A 16,630-nucleotide genomic window follows, 5' to 3' on the forward strand; every position below is an offset into this window, starting at 1 on the left:
TCAACAATGAATTTGAATCAGTTCTTGTCCAACTTGGTTTGCAACTAGAACTGTGGAAAGAATCGAGTTTGTGAACTGAGGCACCACTGTAGTTGTCACTCTGGCTTTTTATTATGGAGCTTTTCAAACATATGCAAAGGAAGATAGAGAGTATACTGGAAAGAGCCCCATGTGCCCATCATGAGGCAACTTTAGCACTTACCAACTCTGGACAATGTTGGTATACCATTAATCTTACCTAAACAGCCCTCCTCAACTGCATTAGTTTGAAGCAGATCTTAGCCTATCACTTCTGTAAATAATTTTGTATGTCTCCATTTTATTTAAGAAGTTCTTTCTTTCTTTTCCTTTTCTTTTTTTCTTTTTTCTCTTTGGTACTGGGGATTGAATTCGGGACCTTGTGCTTACAAGGCAGGCAGCAGAACCACTGAGCTAAATCCCCGGCCCTTTATTTAAAAAGTTCTTGCAAATCTTTGAGTTTACTGTGCCTTGATCACAAGGCTTGCAGCTTGTTTCCACTCATCATTATAAACACTGCAGTGAACATGCAGGAGGCTTTTGTACTCTTCCACATTTAGTGCTACTTCTCTGGGGGAAAGACCCCCAAAGTACATCATCAGGGGAAGGGCACGAGGGTTTTCCGACTCTGTAGCCGACATCCTGTTGTTCTCCTGGCTGGTGTCCCCAGGCTGACTTTGCCATTGAGGCCTTGGCCAAGGCCACCTATGAGCGGATGTTCCGGTGGCTGGTGCTACGCATCAACAAAGCTCTGGACAAGACCAAGAGGCAAGGCGCTTCGTTCATTGGGATCCTGGACATCGCCGGCTTCGAGATCTTTGACGTGAGCCTTGCCCTTTATGCTCTGCTTCACCGCCTCCTTGGCCTCTTCAGTGCTTTTTCCTTGGACTAAGAACCCTCTTCCCCGTGGCCCTGTGGCTGCTGGAGTGGCCATCTGGTATCCGTGTAGTGGCATTTTCAGCCAGGGATGTTGGGGAGAACGTGCCTTTCAGATGTATTCTTTGGCTTCGTGGCACGTGTTGCCTATGTTTATTCTCCTGGCAGTATTTATTGAGCTTTGGGATAAGACATTGTTCCTGCCTATAAAAGCTTTGAGATATGATAGGAAAAAGTAATAATTACAGTGGATCTGAGGTTCTTAATCTGGGGTTCACAATGGAAAAAAATTACATCTTTATTTCTCTTTGAAATCATGCATTTTTTTTTTTTTTCATTTGTGAGTTGAGCAGAGTACACAAACCATCATGGTATTAGCTGGGCTTATCATCTGTCACCAGCAGAATTTTATCATAGTCCAGTCCAATATGCGGAAATATTTGTGCTCATCTCTGCATCAAAATTTTGGAAGTTAAACCCTTGGCTAATTCTTGTTCGTAAGAAGCACAGTATATTTCTGTGTCGCAGTATTTTGATAATTATATTTAACAAAATGTCTTTCCTTGGTGTAATGTACTTTATGCATTTAAAAACATTATTCTTTTTTGGGGTTTTTTTTGAGACAGGGTCTCACTGTACAGTTGAGATTGACCTGGAACTCACTATGTAGCTCAGGCTGGTCTTGAACTCACAGCGATCCTCCTGCCTCACCCTCCCGAGTGCTAGGATTACAGGCGTGTGCTACCACACCTGGCCTAAAAGCATTATTCAGAAGGAAGCTTTACCAGGCTGTTGCAGAGGTCCCCAGGCACCGGAAGGTGAAGGCCACCTGCAGCTGGGTAGAGCAGGGCAGCCCAGGGAGGTTCCCATCGTGTCCTTTGCAGAGGCTGTCCTTCCTTGGGGCTCCTGGCCCTTCGTGGAAGGGTGTTTTTCTGACTCTGCTTTCCCCTTGCAGCTGAACTCCTTTGAGCAGCTGTGCATCAACTATACCAATGAGAAGCTGCAGCAGCTGTTCAACCACACCATGTTCATCCTGGAGCAGGAGGAGTACCAGCGCGAGGGCATCGAGTGGAACTTCATTGACTTTGGCCTCGACCTGCAGCCTTGCATTGACCTCATCGAGAAGCCAGTAAGAGCCCGCTGGCCTCCCCTGGGGACAGACCTGGCTTCTCGCTCTCTTCCCTGCAGTGCCCTTCTGTTCCTCCTGCGCTGTGTGGGTTGTGGAAGACTCTAGCTGCTCCTCTGTTGATGCCAGGGGAAGGGCTGATCAAGAAAGCCCCCCCTCAGAGAAGAGGCTCTGGGGTGCAGCTGGTGGCTCATGGGGGGTGCGCCTGGATCTGAGCATCCTGTCTATAGTCCAGAAGCACCCCAGGGTCCGCTTGTTTCTTTGTCTTGAACAGCCGTACTTTTGTGAACTAAGGACCCATGTCGAGACGCCTTTGCTGCAGCTTGGAAGTGCGCAGATTCTGGCTGGTCTCGAATGCTTTTCCTGCCTGCACATAGGAAGCTCAGTCTCTTTCTCCTTAGGACTAACATAGCCCTGGAGCTTTACCCACAGCACTGGCTGTTGAGGATGGCTGGGGCCTGAAGCCTTTCCCCTTTCCAAAGCAGGGCATTTTCAGTGTTCTACCAAGCAGATGGAGTCTCGGTCACCTGTTTGCTTTGGGTTTGGGGTATGTGCTCTGTAATGAAGCCTGAGTTGTATTTCTGGGTTATCTCCCGAATATAGCCAAACACATTAACCTTGTATCCTTCCTGGAATCCTGCATGGCTTGATTGAGCATGTGGATGCCTGAGTCACACAGAAACATTTAATCAGAAGGCCCAAGACAAGTCTCTGTAATTCTAACATGCAACTATTTAATGGTGGTAGTGTTTTGATTTTTTCTTAATCACTTGAATTTGGTAATTATCAAGCACCCACCTGGCTTTATGTCTTGTCTGATAGTCTTTCTGCAGCATCTGAGTCTGCTTTCTTATCTTACAAGTTCAGTATCCAGAAGGCTTTCAGGTCCCTAGTCTTCTCTCTTCCCCAAAGGGACCCCCTGGAATCCTGCTGCCTCATACAGCTGTGCAGACCCAGAGAGCAGGGCACGCGCATGCTTGGAGTGAGGGGCCCCCAAGTGAGTGGCAGGCACCCTGGACCAGGAGCTGTGCTTTTCATCACATCCACTAGGGCATCGCTAGTGAAGTCATCACCAGCGGAAAGCTGGCGAATGATCATAGGGTTAGGGTCTCAGCCGCAGGCAGAGGTTTCTTTGTAAACTAGAACTTTTAAGCTGAGTGGTCTTTTTCGATGGTGCTACTTTTTTTTTCCCCCCTGGTAGAAGGAAATGATGCCACCTTCCATGGGCTCCTGGGGATAGCTATACCAGGCTTGCATTCTCTCGAGGTCAGGGTGGGTCCTATGTGCTGCTCACAGTGCCCTGCTCTGCTTCCGCCAGGCGGGCCCCCCTGGCATCCTGGCCCTGCTGGATGAGGAATGCTGGTTCCCCAAAGCCACTGACAAGAGCTTCGTGGAAAAAGTGATGCAGGAGCAGGGCACCCACCCCAAGTTCCAGAAGCCCAAGCAGCTGAAGGACAAAGCTGATTTCTGTATCATCCACTATGCTGGCAAGGTGAGGAGTGCGCATGGGTGGGTGCCAGTCAGACCTGTTTGGGGAGGTGGGGATCCCCAGGGCAGCCCTGAGGGGGACGCATAAGCCAAGCCTGGTCTTTGTCCATGACTCATCTAGTAATGCAGCTGGTGAGCAGTCAGCATTCACACCGACAGAGCACCTTCACACAGTCTTGAGTTGTGAAAGCGTGATTCCACACGGAATGTGTATTACGTTAGGCCCACCTTCCAGGGTGGAGTAGATTCGGCTGGATCTGGAGATGCAGTTAGAGCTCTGCCACTCTTAAGCTGGTTGACTTTGGACCAATTACTTAGTCTCTGATCCTGGGTTTCCTTATCTGGAAGAGGAAGCGACCCCCTTCCATGCAGTGTGACATGCATTAAATGGCTTTGTAAGGTGTGGTGATCCTGGGCAGGCTCTGCAGTGTCAGGGTGCCGGCTGCGTCATGTTTCTTTGTGGGGACTCCCTGTCCTACGCATGGTGCAGTGTTTAGCAGCATCCCTGGCTTCTCCCACTAGAGGTCAGTCTCTAGCTCCCAGTGGCTCCAGGCGTGTGAAACAGTCTTCTTCCAAGAGGGCAGGGAACTGCCCCTGCCTCAGAGCCACCACCGACAGAAGCTGTTGTCATTGCAACACCACGCAGCCAGGCCATGGTCGGCCTGCCCTTAGTGCTTAGCCAACATCCATCCTGCCAGCCCTTCTGTTCTGCAGCTGAGACCTCACTTAGCCATAGAGGCCTGTGCTTAGACTCAAGCGGGTTTTTCTCAGCAAGTTCAGTGCTCTGTGCACAAAGTTCCTAGTGGTGAACTGCAGCTCAGGCATGCAGTTAGACAGGGCCGGGCTGTCTCCTGATCAGCAGCGAGCCCACACTTCCCCCGCAATCCAGCATGCGGCCCACACTGCCTGGCCTCCTGGAGAGCTTGCTGGTTCTAAGAGTGCTAAAGCACTTCTCTTAAAATTACTTATGAACAAACTGATAACCCTAAACGCCACCTTCAGGAAGTACACCTGTGCCACAGCTCATGGGAAGCCTTTGCTGTCCTGTTACCTGTGTTGCGGGAATATGGGGGCACCCTACACACCATCAGGTGCTTGCGTGATGGGCTTGGCTGTGCGACAACAGCTAAAAGGTCTGGGACGGTGCCTGTGCCAGGTGCTGAAGTGTCATAAAGGTGCCTGGCTCCACAGCTTTGTCATCTCATGCAGGCACCTGCTGATTCCGGAAAAAGAAACGCACGTCCGGTGGTTGGGGTTCACAGCAGTACTGTGTGTGCCCTTGGGGGCAGTTTGGGTTAGGAAGAGGGAAGCCAAGAAGCTGCTCTCTCTTGTTCTGGGACCTCTTGCAATGAAAACACAGTATTGCTCATGTTATTAAGAACATATTTCAAAAAAGGTATGAATGGATGTACCTTAGAGAAAACGTGAATATTCTAAAAAGACTAAAAGCACAAATTACTCGTCTTAGGACTGAAAGGAGATATTACTAATATTCTGATATATATCCTTCTAGGGTTTTTTCTTTATGTTTGTGTTAACCTAAAAAAAGAAGAAGGCAATATTCTCTTATGTAGCCGCAACATCATTTTCTTAGTAGTCCCCTGTTGTCAGCTATTTCTAGTTTTTGCTCTTACTCATAACACTGCAGAGCATTTTGTCCATACCTGTGGCCCTTGTCACCTACCATTTCCTTCTTGGGGATGGAGATACTGGGCCAGAGGGTGCTCTCGTTTTCTGATGTTTCCACACGAGGGTTTGGCTTGCCTCTGGGAGAAGCTGTGTGAGCTCAGGACCCTGAGTAGCCTGTGACCAGGACCTCAACCCTTCCAGGTGGATTACAAAGCCGACGAGTGGCTGATGAAGAACATGGACCCCCTGAATGACAACATTGCCACGCTTCTCCACCAGTCCTCCGACAAGTTCGTCTCCGAGCTGTGGAAGGATGGTACGCCCCTGCCCTCCTCCCTGCCTCTGCGCCATGCTGCTCACACCCCTGCTCTGCAGTGAACCCAGCCGCCAAGCAGGGGCCCTGACCCAAGCCAGGTGGTTTCCGTCCTTAGTAGCTTCCTCCAGAAAGATCTCCTTGAGCCACGAGGGAGAGACTGCCCCGCGCATGCACCATAGCCCTTTCCTCTCAGGGAAGAGGCTCCTCGGGGCTGGTTGGCTGCTGATGGCCAGGTGCTTTCCTCAGAGGCAAAGTCCAGGGCAGCCCCATTCCTTGCTCTGCAGGTCTCCAGCACCCGCTCCTCCTTCCATTTCCGCCTTCTACTCCTTGGTAGGCGGATTGCTTTGAAGTTGTTCTTTTTCTTTGTTTCTGTCAGTTTCTCCTCTCCTTCCCTGGGTCTTGCTTTAACCTCTCCGTTGCAGAGATGCAGAGCACTCAGAGAGCCTATTTCTATCACCGCTTTCCCATTCTCCACCTAGAATCAGGTGACTGGCTGCTCGGAGTGATGTAGTGTCTGTATGTGTGTGTGTGTGTGTGTACGCACGCACATGCACCCCAGAGCTGTGCAAGAGATGCTGTGGCTGTGTCCACTGTGTGTGTGTGTGTGTGTGTGTGTGTGTGTGTGTGTGTGTGTACGCACGCACATGCACCCCAGAGCTGTGCAAGAGATGCTGTGGCTGTGTCCTCCCCCTGGCTGTGCCTGTCCCCTTGATCTGCCCCGGGCTTCTGCGCAGGCTCCCCTTGTGCCTGTCACAGGCCTCCTCCAGAATGCTGGCTGCAAAAGGCTCTTTGGGGGACTTTGTGTTACATACGGGGAGGAAAAAGCAATTAAAACGCCTGTCCTTAGAGCTCCCCCTACAGGTGATGACTTCCAGCTTGGGTGGCTGCAGATGTCAGCATGATGAGGCCCTGGCGTTGTGCTCGCTGCTGTGTGCCTGAATGCCGAAGTGGCCTTGGTGTGTTTGTCCAGTAGTCACTTAGCGAGGGCTGTGCTCTTGCAGTCAGGAGTTGGGACACATTCATGTAAAGGTTCAGTTATTGTGGGGCATTATCCACCCACTTCAGCATGAGCCACCCACGCATGGAGCCGGGGCCAGGGGAATAGGCCTGTGGTGGGTATGCAGGGCAGAGATGCCTTAGTCTAACCAGCCTGGGCATTCCAGCCTCACTGCTGGCCTCTGTCTTAAGCGAGCATCCTTTCTGCTTGGCTTCAACTGAATACTAGACATCTTACCACACAGGAATAAGAAATGGACTTTGTCGCTCAACTCTAATTTTTTCTTCCAGTAGTGAAAGCCTTCAGATTGAACTAACTCTTACTTAAAACTGATCTCTGGTGGCTGGTCACTTAGGTTTGCTTTGATTGGTGGTGTCTTTTACTGTGGAGAAAGCCATTCATGTCCCTGCTGCTGGGCGTGAGCCACACTGATGAGGGCTCCTTCCTCTGGAGGCTGGTTTACATGATGCAGACCTGGAGCCAGGAGACAGGTCAAATATAAGCACGTGAAGATAGCCGGGCAGGGAGGGCTGCACACACAACCTGTCATCCCAGTACTCTGGGAGGCTGAGGCAGGAGTATTGCAAATTCAAGTCCGCCCTGGGCAACTTGGTGAGTTTCTGTCTCAAAATAAAAGAGGCCGCAGATACAGCCCGGTGTGAAGGCCCTGGGTTCAATCCCTAGTACCAAGGAGAGAAAGTGCTATGGTCAGTGGCAGTCCTTTGGAGCTGTCTGTGACACCACCACTGCTCTTGGTCCCTGGTTTAGGTAGATAGCTCAGCCCAGGTGACTGCAGACAGAGACCCATCCATTCAGAGCCCCGTCAACAATGGCAGAGTGGCTTTATTCCTGCCTTCTGTTCCCAGCCTTAGGTAAAGGTCAGCATCAACTCAAGTTACTGAATTGTGTTTAACTGGGACCAAGGACTGTAGGATGTTCTCAGCTGGGGTTTAACACCCCCAGAACCTGCTTCGTGGGGTTCTCTGTATTCCACAATACGTTACCAACTTTCTAGTCTCTTTGGGAGCTTCCAGAGTGGGCTGAGAATAGAACAGGGAACGTGAGCAAGATGCTGGCTTTGAGGGGAGCACCGCTGCCCGAGACAGACGAGCCTAGGGATTTGCTGTCTCCCTCTGCTCCCTGCCCAGGTCAGGCCTGCCCAGTAGCTCCAGGCAGAAGGGCCCTATAGCACCACACTGTCTCTCTTTTTTCTCTGTCCCGGCTCCTGTCCGTCTCACTCCTGTACACCTTCTGCCCCAAGTGGGGACTGCTGGCGCTCACGTGCTTTGTGGTCTCTGCAGTGGATCGCATCATCGGCTTGGACCAGGTGGCCGGCATGTCTGAGACGGCGTTGCCTGGGGCCTTCAAGACACGGAAGGGCATGTTCCGCACCGTGGGCCAGCTCTACAAGGAACAGCTGGCTAAGCTGATGGCCACGCTGAGGAACACCAACCCCAACTTTGTCCGCTGCATCATCCCCAACCACGAGAAGAAGGTACAGCGCCTGTGCTGCGGCCTTGGTCCTTTCTTCTCTGTCTTGTCCAGCTGCAATGGTCCTCTGCCAGCTGTGTGCACAGAGCTCTCAGTGGTGCCCTCGATGGGCTGGCCCCAGAGGCTGAGGGATGTGCTGCATTTGGAGCCTGCATTTCCTGTTGGTTGTGCTGTCCCGTTGTAGCCTCCCTCCCCAGTCTTCAGAAGTGGATGTCATCTTGTGGTCTGCAGCAACTCCTTCCAGCTTTTGCTTGCTGAGTTGGGGCAGGAGGTGGGGGCGCACACTCTTTGCCTTCAGCCCCTAGGGACGAACATGAGACCCTGCGTGCTTTCCTCTCCAGGCTGGCAAGCTGGATCCCCACCTTGTGCTGGACCAGCTGCGCTGCAACGGCGTCCTCGAGGGCATCCGCATCTGCCGCCAGGGCTTCCCCAACAGGGTGGTGTTCCAGGAGTTCCGGCAGCGGTGAGTGGGCTCAGCCAGGCCCCGCCAGCAGGCAGCTTTCCACGTGTCCTTTCTCTGTTCTGCCTATGTGAGAAGAGGGTCCCCACGGTGTCCTTTACATGAGAAGGGCCGTCCCCACCCGAAGAGAAAGCCATCGTGCTGGCTCTCACTGCTAATGACTCCAGGGCCTGATGCTGTTTGCTGCAGGTAGAGAGGTGTGGAAAGAAATTTAAGAGGATCAGCCAGAGACACTTGCGGTGAAGGATGTTTATGGAGACAGAAGTTGGAGACACTGCAGCTTCTTGCTGCCCGCACAGATGTACTGTACCGTTTGCCTAGCGACTGTGTGCGGTGCCAATTGCCTTCATGGGCAGGGCCATGTGAGCAAGGCTGTCCCGGGTCTCCTGACAGGGACTCTAGTCAAAGAGCAGTGAGTAGCGCAGCCCAAAGCCCACGCTGGTGACTGAAATGGCTTAGAATGGTTTCCTTCCCCTTCTGGGAAGCCCAAGCTTCCCTTCATGCAGCCCAGGGAAGAGCAGGGTAGGATTTGCTACACATCTGCTTTCCTTATGTGTAGGGATGATCTTAGTCTCCTGCATACATTCCAGGCTATGCAGAGTGGAGGCAAGGGGTGCAATGACGGGCTTCTCTTTCCTTTCCAGATACGAGATCCTGACGCCCAACTCCATTCCTAAGGGCTTCATGGACGGGAAGCAGGCCTGTGTGCTCATGGTGAGTCCAGCTGCTGTCTGTGCCAGGTGAACCTTTGGCTGCCCGGCCACTCCTGTAGGACACGCACCTTTTCATCAGTTGGTGCCTGTGCCGTGCTGTCCCTGCCAGGTGCCCAGGTAGCAGCCCTCCCAGCCTCTGGACAGTCAGGGTGACTGAAGCCCCAGCAGACAGGGCTCTAAAGGAGAAGGTCTGTTCTGTTCGGGGATAGTCTCCTGCTTATCTGCTCATGCTGCTTGTGACTTCCAGCCAAATAGATGGGCAGCTTTAGCCTGGAGCCCAGCCCAGAACCACTGGGATCTGTGCTTCAGGCCTTTCCCAAGTAGCCCCTATGTGGTGTGCAGTGCACACCGAATTCCAGGTGAATGTGTAATGCCCCATGGTGCTCAGTGGCCAAGCTGGGGCTCATGCCGACCTCGGGGCCCTTCTCCTGCTTTCCCTGGTCTGGCCAGGGTTGGCAGCCACTGCCTTTGTCTCATTTTATGTTCCATTGTTTCTAAAGAATTGGAGTTGGTGGGGAAAAGAGAAGAAAAATTCTGTATTGCTGCTGGGCGTGGTGGCGCACACCTGTAATCCCAGCACTCAGGAGGCTAAGGCAAGAGGATTGCTGTGAGTTTGAGACCAGCCTGGGTTACATAGTGAGCTCCAGGGCAGTCTCAACTACACAGTGAGACCCTGTCTCAAAAAACAAAACAAAACAAAACAAAATTCAGTATTGCCATGTGCAGAAACCTGTATTTATTGGCTGGGAGATTGAGGATGGGAAAGGAGGAAAAGGAGACTACTCCGTGCTCCCAGTGATTACCAGGCAGTGGAGGGAGAGCAGAGGCAGTGTCTCCAGCTGGTGTCCTCTTCTCCGTGATGCCTCAGTCACCTGCTGGCCGGGGGCATGGGGGCTGTGTGTTTCTTCTATACGCTCTTCAGGGAAGACCCAGCTTGTCACAGGGCGAGCAGGCCCAGCAGCAGAAGGGCAGGACCCACCCCAGTTCCTCTCCTGGTCTCTCTCTTTCTGTGGGGGGTCTCTTCCCAGACTCCTGGTGCCATTTGTGGGTACCAGAGCTCGTCCAGACCCCTCTTGGGGTATTCACGATATTGCCACTGGGAGCTTATGCTAAACCCTTTCCCCCAGCAGACACACACACATGGCCTTGCCTGTTGGCTTACCATGAGAGCCCTGTCATTGTCACCAGAGTTGCTGCAGTGGATTATGACAGCTGACACTCGGTGCTCAGAGATGCTCAACTCTGCTGGGCCTCTGTGCCTTCTCTTGTTGAATTCCCACCATCCTGCTATGAAGGAGGCACTGTTATTTGCAGTGTGTGGCCTTAGGGGTTGAGGTACAGAGTCTCTGGCCAGGGTTTCATCTTGAGGCCTGACCCAGTGTGTGCTGTAATCTTAGCACTAGCGATGCCCAGCTGCATCCTGTGGGACCGGCCCAGCTGAGGGTTTGTGTAGCACGATTCCAGTATGTGAGGTGGGAGACAGAGGACAAGAAGGCCTCTGAGTTAACTCTCCCAAAGCCCAGTTGGTCACCCTGTGTCCTAAACTCACTTTCTCTGGCCCAGGGCCATGTCCAAGAGGAGTCCCCTCATCAGCACTGAGTCAGTGCCTGCTTTTTTCCAATTTAGATCAAAGCCTTGGAGCTTGACAGCAACCTATACCGCATTGGCCAGAGCAAAGTGTTCTTCCGGGCTGGAGTGCTGGCCCACCTGGAGGAGGAGCGGGACCTGAAGATCACCGACGTCATCATAGGCTTCCAGGCCTGCTGCAGGGGCTACCTGGCCAGGAAGTGAGTTCTGGGGATGGCTCGTCCCCTGCCAGGCCCCCTGCCCTCCCTCCTGTTATAGAAGAGCGCTTAGCCTGTTGTAGGGTACCCGGTGCCCGTCAGAGTCTGTCCAGGGAAGGACCTGGGCTCTCCTTGCCCCTCTGCTCCCTGGACTTCTGCCTCCCAGGAGTAGCAATGGGTGTTTCTGATGGAGGTTCAGAGGGACCAGCGGGAAGAGGGAGATTCTGGCTGGATTTGCAAGCCCCAAATTTCAACTCAGTATTCCTCATTGTGTCAGCCTGTGGGGACAGCATCCAAGGCCAGCCTGTCACCACAGAGCCTGCACTCCCCAGGGAGGGGCACCCTAAGTCCAGAGCAGCTCCTAAGGGAGTCGGGCTCCCTGCTGCAGGACAGCAGGCGTCCTGGGTGCACACTGGTCCCTGAACCCTGGGACATGGAGCTGGGACAAGCAGAGCCTCATTACCCAGAACCCTCCTGCCAATGCCTGACAGCCCATTTTGCAAAACTTCAGCTGACATTCTTCCCAAGCAGAAGCCAAGATGGAGCCCTGCATGGTGGATGGCTGAAATCCAAGTCCCCTGGGTGGCCCTCAGGTGCTGACTGTGTCCCTTGCCCCACAGGGCTTTTGCCAAGCGCCAGCAGCAGCTGACAGCCATGAAGGTCCTGCAGAGAAACTGCGCCGCCTACCTCAAGTTGCGCAACTGGCAGTGGTGGCGGCTCTTCACCAAGGTGGGTGCTGGGGGCCTTGCCCACCCTGCCAGGGGCTCCGGGGCTATGCACAGCACGTGGAACAAGCTGGCCTCTTGCTACCCCACACAGGGCTCACTGACTGTAGTGATTGGCGCAAGTCTGGGTGGTCTTGACCCGTGGGGCTAGGGGTGTGGGCGTGGCTTTGGTCTCAGGTGCAGGGGTCACATGCACTGCAGCCCCACTTGATGTGAGTGGCACTGCCCTCAGAAGCTGTTCAGAAGCAGTGCCCACAGCTGCCCTGGCCCTCACCAGCCTTTTCAAAGCCTTTTTTCAAGTTGTTCAGGCTTTTATTTATATTATATAATCACTGGTAATTATAGAAATTAACTAGCAAAAAGCATGACGAGGAAAATAAAAGTCCACCCATAATCCCTTCACCCTAATCCAGCAACCACAGATGTTCCATTATTCCCTCCCCTTTCTCCCTGTAAACCTCAGTTGTATAAACCGTGTACATCTCACATAGCTGAGCTGTGACTTGTATAAACAGTCTGGTAGTTTGCACTTTCCATTTATTTTTTATTTTTTTATTTTTATTTTTGGTACCGGGGATCAAACTTGGAACCTTGCACTTGCAAGGCAGGCGGTGGAACCATTGAGCTAAATCCCTGACCCTGCACTTTGCATTTAAAACTCATATTGGCACTGGTTTTTTAGAAGACCCTGTGCCATTCCCTGGAGGACATAGCACAGTTTAACTGGCTGTGTTTCCAGCCATGGATCTTTATGTCGTCTCTAATAGTTGCTGTTAGCAACACTGCTGTCGTGATGGTTTCTCTGAAATGTGATGAATGGGTCAGAGGTCCAGGGTAGCACCAGACAGATGTCCTGGAAGGTTGTACCTGCCTGTACATCCTCCTCACAGTGTGCCGGGCTGCCCCCACCCCTGTGAGCTTGTACCCCGGGGTGAGGGAGCAGCCTCCTGACCTTGGCAGGAGTGACATCTTCCCTCTGAGCTTGACTCTGACTGCATCTCTTCTCCTAGGTCAAGCCACTGCTGCAAGTGAGCCGGCAGGAGGAGGAGATGATGGCCAAGGAGGAGGAGCTGGTCAAGGTTCGAGAGAAGCAGCTGGCTGCAGAGAACAGGCTCACGGAGATGGAGACGCTGCAGTCACAGGTGGGTGTCAGCAAGGCTCTGCCCCTGGAGTGCTGAGCTCCCAGTGCTGCCACCTGCTGGCTGCCAGTGGGCAGGAAGTGGTCAGTGTCTGCAGCCACAGTGAGGGTTTGTTCTTGAAGGGGCTGCCAATGAGTTGAAGTTCAAGTCCCAGCTCTCCCATGTAACCTTTCATCCCATTTCCTAGGGATATTAAAGTCTGTGGGGCAGTGGCCAAGGCTAAAGGATGTGAAGTTGGGAGCTGCCTGGGAACTTAATCACTTTCTAGCTGGAAGCTGCTCTTGCTATGTGTTCCCTTGTGCCCGGAAACCTGAGCTGCAGAGCGTGCACCCCAGAGCCACTTGAGGTCTCAAGGAGCTTGTGTTCTCTGTGTGTTCTCTGCAGCTCATGGCAGAGAAGTTGCAGCTGCAGGAGCAGCTGCAGGCAGAAACAGAACTGTGCGCTGAGGCTGAGGAGCTACGGGCTCGCCTGACCGCCAAGAAGCAGGAGCTGGAGGAGATCTGCCATGACCTCGAGGCCAGGGTGGAGGAGGAGGAGGAGCGCTGCCAGCACCTGCAGACGGAGAAGAAGAAAATGCAGCAGAACATCCAGGTACCATCTGCCTCCCTGCAGGAGGCGCAGGGCTGGAGGCCATGAGATGAGACCCAGACACCACAGGGAGCAAGTCATCACGGCCCCTCTCTGCCTCCTCAGGCAGCCCTACAGAAGTTCTCTCTGCGACGGTTATTTGCAGCTGCTTGTCTTGGGTTTCCACAAGGGTTGCCCTGTGGAGTGTCAGAGCCCATTGTGCTCCTCTCTCTGGTCCTTGTTTTGCTGGCTCACGGGGCAGGTGGCCTTAAGTGTGAGTTGGCAAAGCCCTTCTCCATGGTACCCTGGCAGTTTGGCCCTGCACCTGTGTCATATGCATGGCCCTGTGAGGCCTTGCCATGTTGCAGCCCAGCTCCTGGGCCTGCAGGTTGCATTCTGCTCACAGCCTCCCCTCCACGGCAGGAACTTGAGGAGCAGCTAGAGGAGGAGGAGAGTGCCCGGCAGAAGCTCCAGCTGGAGAAGGTGACCACTGAGGCCAAGCTGAAGAAGCTGGAGGAGGACCAGATCATCATGGAGGACCAGAACTGCAAACTGGCCAAGGTAAGGTGCCCTGGGTGCCCTGGGGAGGCAAGGCAGGGCCTGGCAGGAATCCCACGGTGTTAGGTCCTGTGGAAACTTGCCTAGCTATTTCATGGGCCCTGGTGGGTGACCTGCTACCCAGGAAACCCTAATGCACTCAGTCAGGTGTTTGAGCCCTGCCTTGCCATTCAGTCCTAGATTTGCGGGCAAGTCATGCTTTAGGAAGGCCAAAGCGCGTGTGCCCCGCTGACACTAAACTTTGACCTGGACATCTCCTCTCCTGCCCTCCAGGAGAAGAAGCTGCTGGAGGACCGAATAGCTGAGTTCACCACGAACCTCATGGAAGAGGAAGAGAAGTCCAAGAGCCTGGCCAAGCTCAAGAACAAGCACGAGGCCATGATCACCGACCTGGAGGGTGAGGCGCCTGGGCGGGAGTGTGGCTGTTACTTAGAGGGCAGGGTGTCCGCAGCGGGCAACCTAGGGCCATAGGCTGTAGAGAACAGCATCTGGTCCTGTGGGAGTTGGGCTGCAGGCCTGGTGGCTGGTTGGTCCCTGTGTGAAGAGAGCTCAGGGTGAAGCTGCAGCAGTGCTCCGTTGTCAGGCACCGTGCATCTCAGCAGCTCTTGAGGCCCCCTGTGGGGTCTGGGTCTGATTGGAAGCCTAGACAGCCCATCGCCTGCTTGTTGTGCCATCTCTGACCTACTACATGTTCTTGGGTTGAGCTTTCTCTTAAATGGGAGACACAGTGCGAGGATGTCTGTAAGGCTTGAACACATGAGCGTGCATGAGCTAGAAAGTGCTAGACAGCTACTGCCAGAGGTCACTGCTTCATCAGAGGCAGGGTGACAAGTCCCTGGAATCTGTGGCACAGATCCTTGACTCCTGAGGAGCCCTGGCCGTTGCCTCAACAGCTGTGTTGAGGGGAGTCCAGACCTTAACTGGTCCTAGTCCAGTGGTAGACAAAGAGCCAAAACCGTGCGGGCTGAGTTCCCCCAGCTTGGTGTCACTGCCCTGCCTAGCCACCATTAGTGTGGGATGCAGTACAGCAGGCGGGGGTGGGGGTTGTCCCAACACAGAGTCCCCTTTTCTCACTGATACCCTCCCTCCCCTGGGAGGAGCCTGAAGGGCCAGGTCATCCAAGGGGATATGGTCCTCTAGTGTAACAGACGTGGAAATGTGACGCTAATCCGTGTTAGCAAGAACGTAGACCAGTGAATGTACTCGTGCTGTGCTGGAATATAAACTGGTATGTGGCTCTATAGCACAATTGGCCATTCCCAGGTGATGTTGAAGCTTGTGTGCCTGTGACCAGCAGTTCCCTTTGATGCTCTTGGCTTTGTGAGCTGGGAGTCATAGGCGAGAATGCTAGGTGACTTTGTCCATCAGCACAACCCAGATGCCTGTCAGATGTAGAAAGGTGACTAGGTTGTAGCATATTCACACAAGGAAATGCTAGGGCAAAGGCCAGAAGAAGAAGAGTATGTTCTGTGAGACTCATCGTAAGCTTGAGCAACGAGGCAGGTCTAGGAAGAGTCATTGTTGCTCAGTGAAGGGCTGGGCACCTTTCTCGGTACTTTAAATGATCACTCGTTTGAGCCTCTCAGGAGTCTAAGGAAGTAGGTCATCTTCCCACCTTTATGAGTCATGAGTTACAGGATGATGAGTTACGTAAGTGATGTTACAGAGGGAACTATAAAGCCAGATGTTGAATCCTGATGCCGTTCTCTGGATCTGCAGAATTCATACTAAGCAGTACAGTGCTGCTAAATGAGCTCAGATTCGTGCAGAATGTGGTAGAGCCATGTAGTTGCTCTGACACAGAGGACAGGGGATGCACTGCAGAGAGACGGGCCTTTGAATCTTGTGGCAGGGTCCTGCTTGTTGATCCAGGTCTTGAGCTCAGACATCACATATGACCTCCCTTTAACATTATGTTCACGGGAAGTGCCTAGTGGCGTTTCCTATAAGTAAACAAAAGCATACAGAATGCCTGCGGCCACTGAGGATTTGTGTCCCCTCCTTTCCCTCCCTGGCAGAGCGCCTCCGCAGGGAGGAGAAGCAGCGGCAGGAGCTGGAGAAGACCCGCCGCAAGCTGGAGGGAGACTCCACAGACCTCAGCGACCAGATCGCCGAGCTGCAGGCTCAGATTGCTGAGCTCAAAATGCAGCTGGCCAAGAAGGAGGAGGAGCTGCAGACTGCCCTGGCCAGGTGACCAGTGCCCCACTTGCAGCTGGCTTCCTGCTCTGCTCTTGGCACAGGGTCTGTGAGTTGCACCAGTTCATAGCCAGGCGCATCCTATCCCCTAAGAGCATTCATGGTCTAGGGTGTCTTTTGTATGTAATCCCCCCAAAAATCATTCACAACTGTCACCTACCCCTTTAAAATTTGTTGGCTGAATTTTAAAATTTTGCATTAAATTTCTTGGCTAAAGGCACATGTTTAAAAACAATTTTTAAAACTAGTCTAGGATTCACAGCAAGGTTAGCAGAAGGTGTAGAATTTTCCCACACTCACCCTGCCCCTGCACATACATAACCTTCCCAGTTGTCTACACCCTCCAGCAGAGGATGTGTTTGTATAATCAGCACCCACACCTGTACTCATCTAAAGTCCAGAGCACACTCATGTTTTTTCTTTGTTGCAGTCATTGTTCACTGCAACATCTTATTTCCTTTTGATTTTTCATTGAACATTTGCATTTTTAAATTTTAAAGCTATGAATCTTTTTTTTTTTTTTTTTTTTTTTTTTGGTTTTGGGTAT

General features: G+C 52.7%; 1 protein-coding gene across 2 annotated transcripts in view; it reads left to right on the plus strand.

Moving 5' to 3' along the window:
- Myh9 (myosin heavy chain 9) overlaps positions 1 to 16,630 on the plus strand; it is a 57,434-nt gene that overhangs the window by 27,985 nt on the left and 12,819 nt on the right. For both annotated transcript variants that reach the window (XM_010613884.1, XM_010613892.1), the window contains exons 11-24: positions 689 to 841; positions 1,850 to 2,023; positions 3,339 to 3,512; positions 5,339 to 5,453; positions 7,752 to 7,945; positions 8,283 to 8,404; positions 9,046 to 9,115; positions 10,741 to 10,901; positions 11,519 to 11,627; positions 12,634 to 12,765; positions 13,147 to 13,353; positions 13,753 to 13,890; positions 14,161 to 14,284; positions 15,906 to 16,077. In XM_010613884.1, the coding sequence (XP_010612186.1) occupies positions 689 to 841; positions 1,850 to 2,023; positions 3,339 to 3,512; positions 5,339 to 5,453; positions 7,752 to 7,945; positions 8,283 to 8,404; positions 9,046 to 9,115; positions 10,741 to 10,901; positions 11,519 to 11,627; positions 12,634 to 12,765; positions 13,147 to 13,353; positions 13,753 to 13,890; positions 14,161 to 14,284; positions 15,906 to 16,077 (2,045 nt within the window). The remainder of the gene's footprint in view (positions 1 to 688; positions 842 to 1,849; positions 2,024 to 3,338; positions 3,513 to 5,338; positions 5,454 to 7,751; positions 7,946 to 8,282; positions 8,405 to 9,045; positions 9,116 to 10,740; positions 10,902 to 11,518; positions 11,628 to 12,633; positions 12,766 to 13,146; positions 13,354 to 13,752; positions 13,891 to 14,160; positions 14,285 to 15,905; positions 16,078 to 16,630) is intronic.

This window comes from Fukomys damarensis, unplaced genomic scaffold, assembly GCF_012274545.1.
Source record: "Fukomys damarensis isolate Sample0158 unplaced genomic scaffold, DMR_v1.0_HiC HiC_scaffold_19, whole genome shotgun sequence".
NCBI lineage: Eukaryota > Metazoa > Chordata > Mammalia > Rodentia > Bathyergidae > Fukomys > Fukomys damarensis.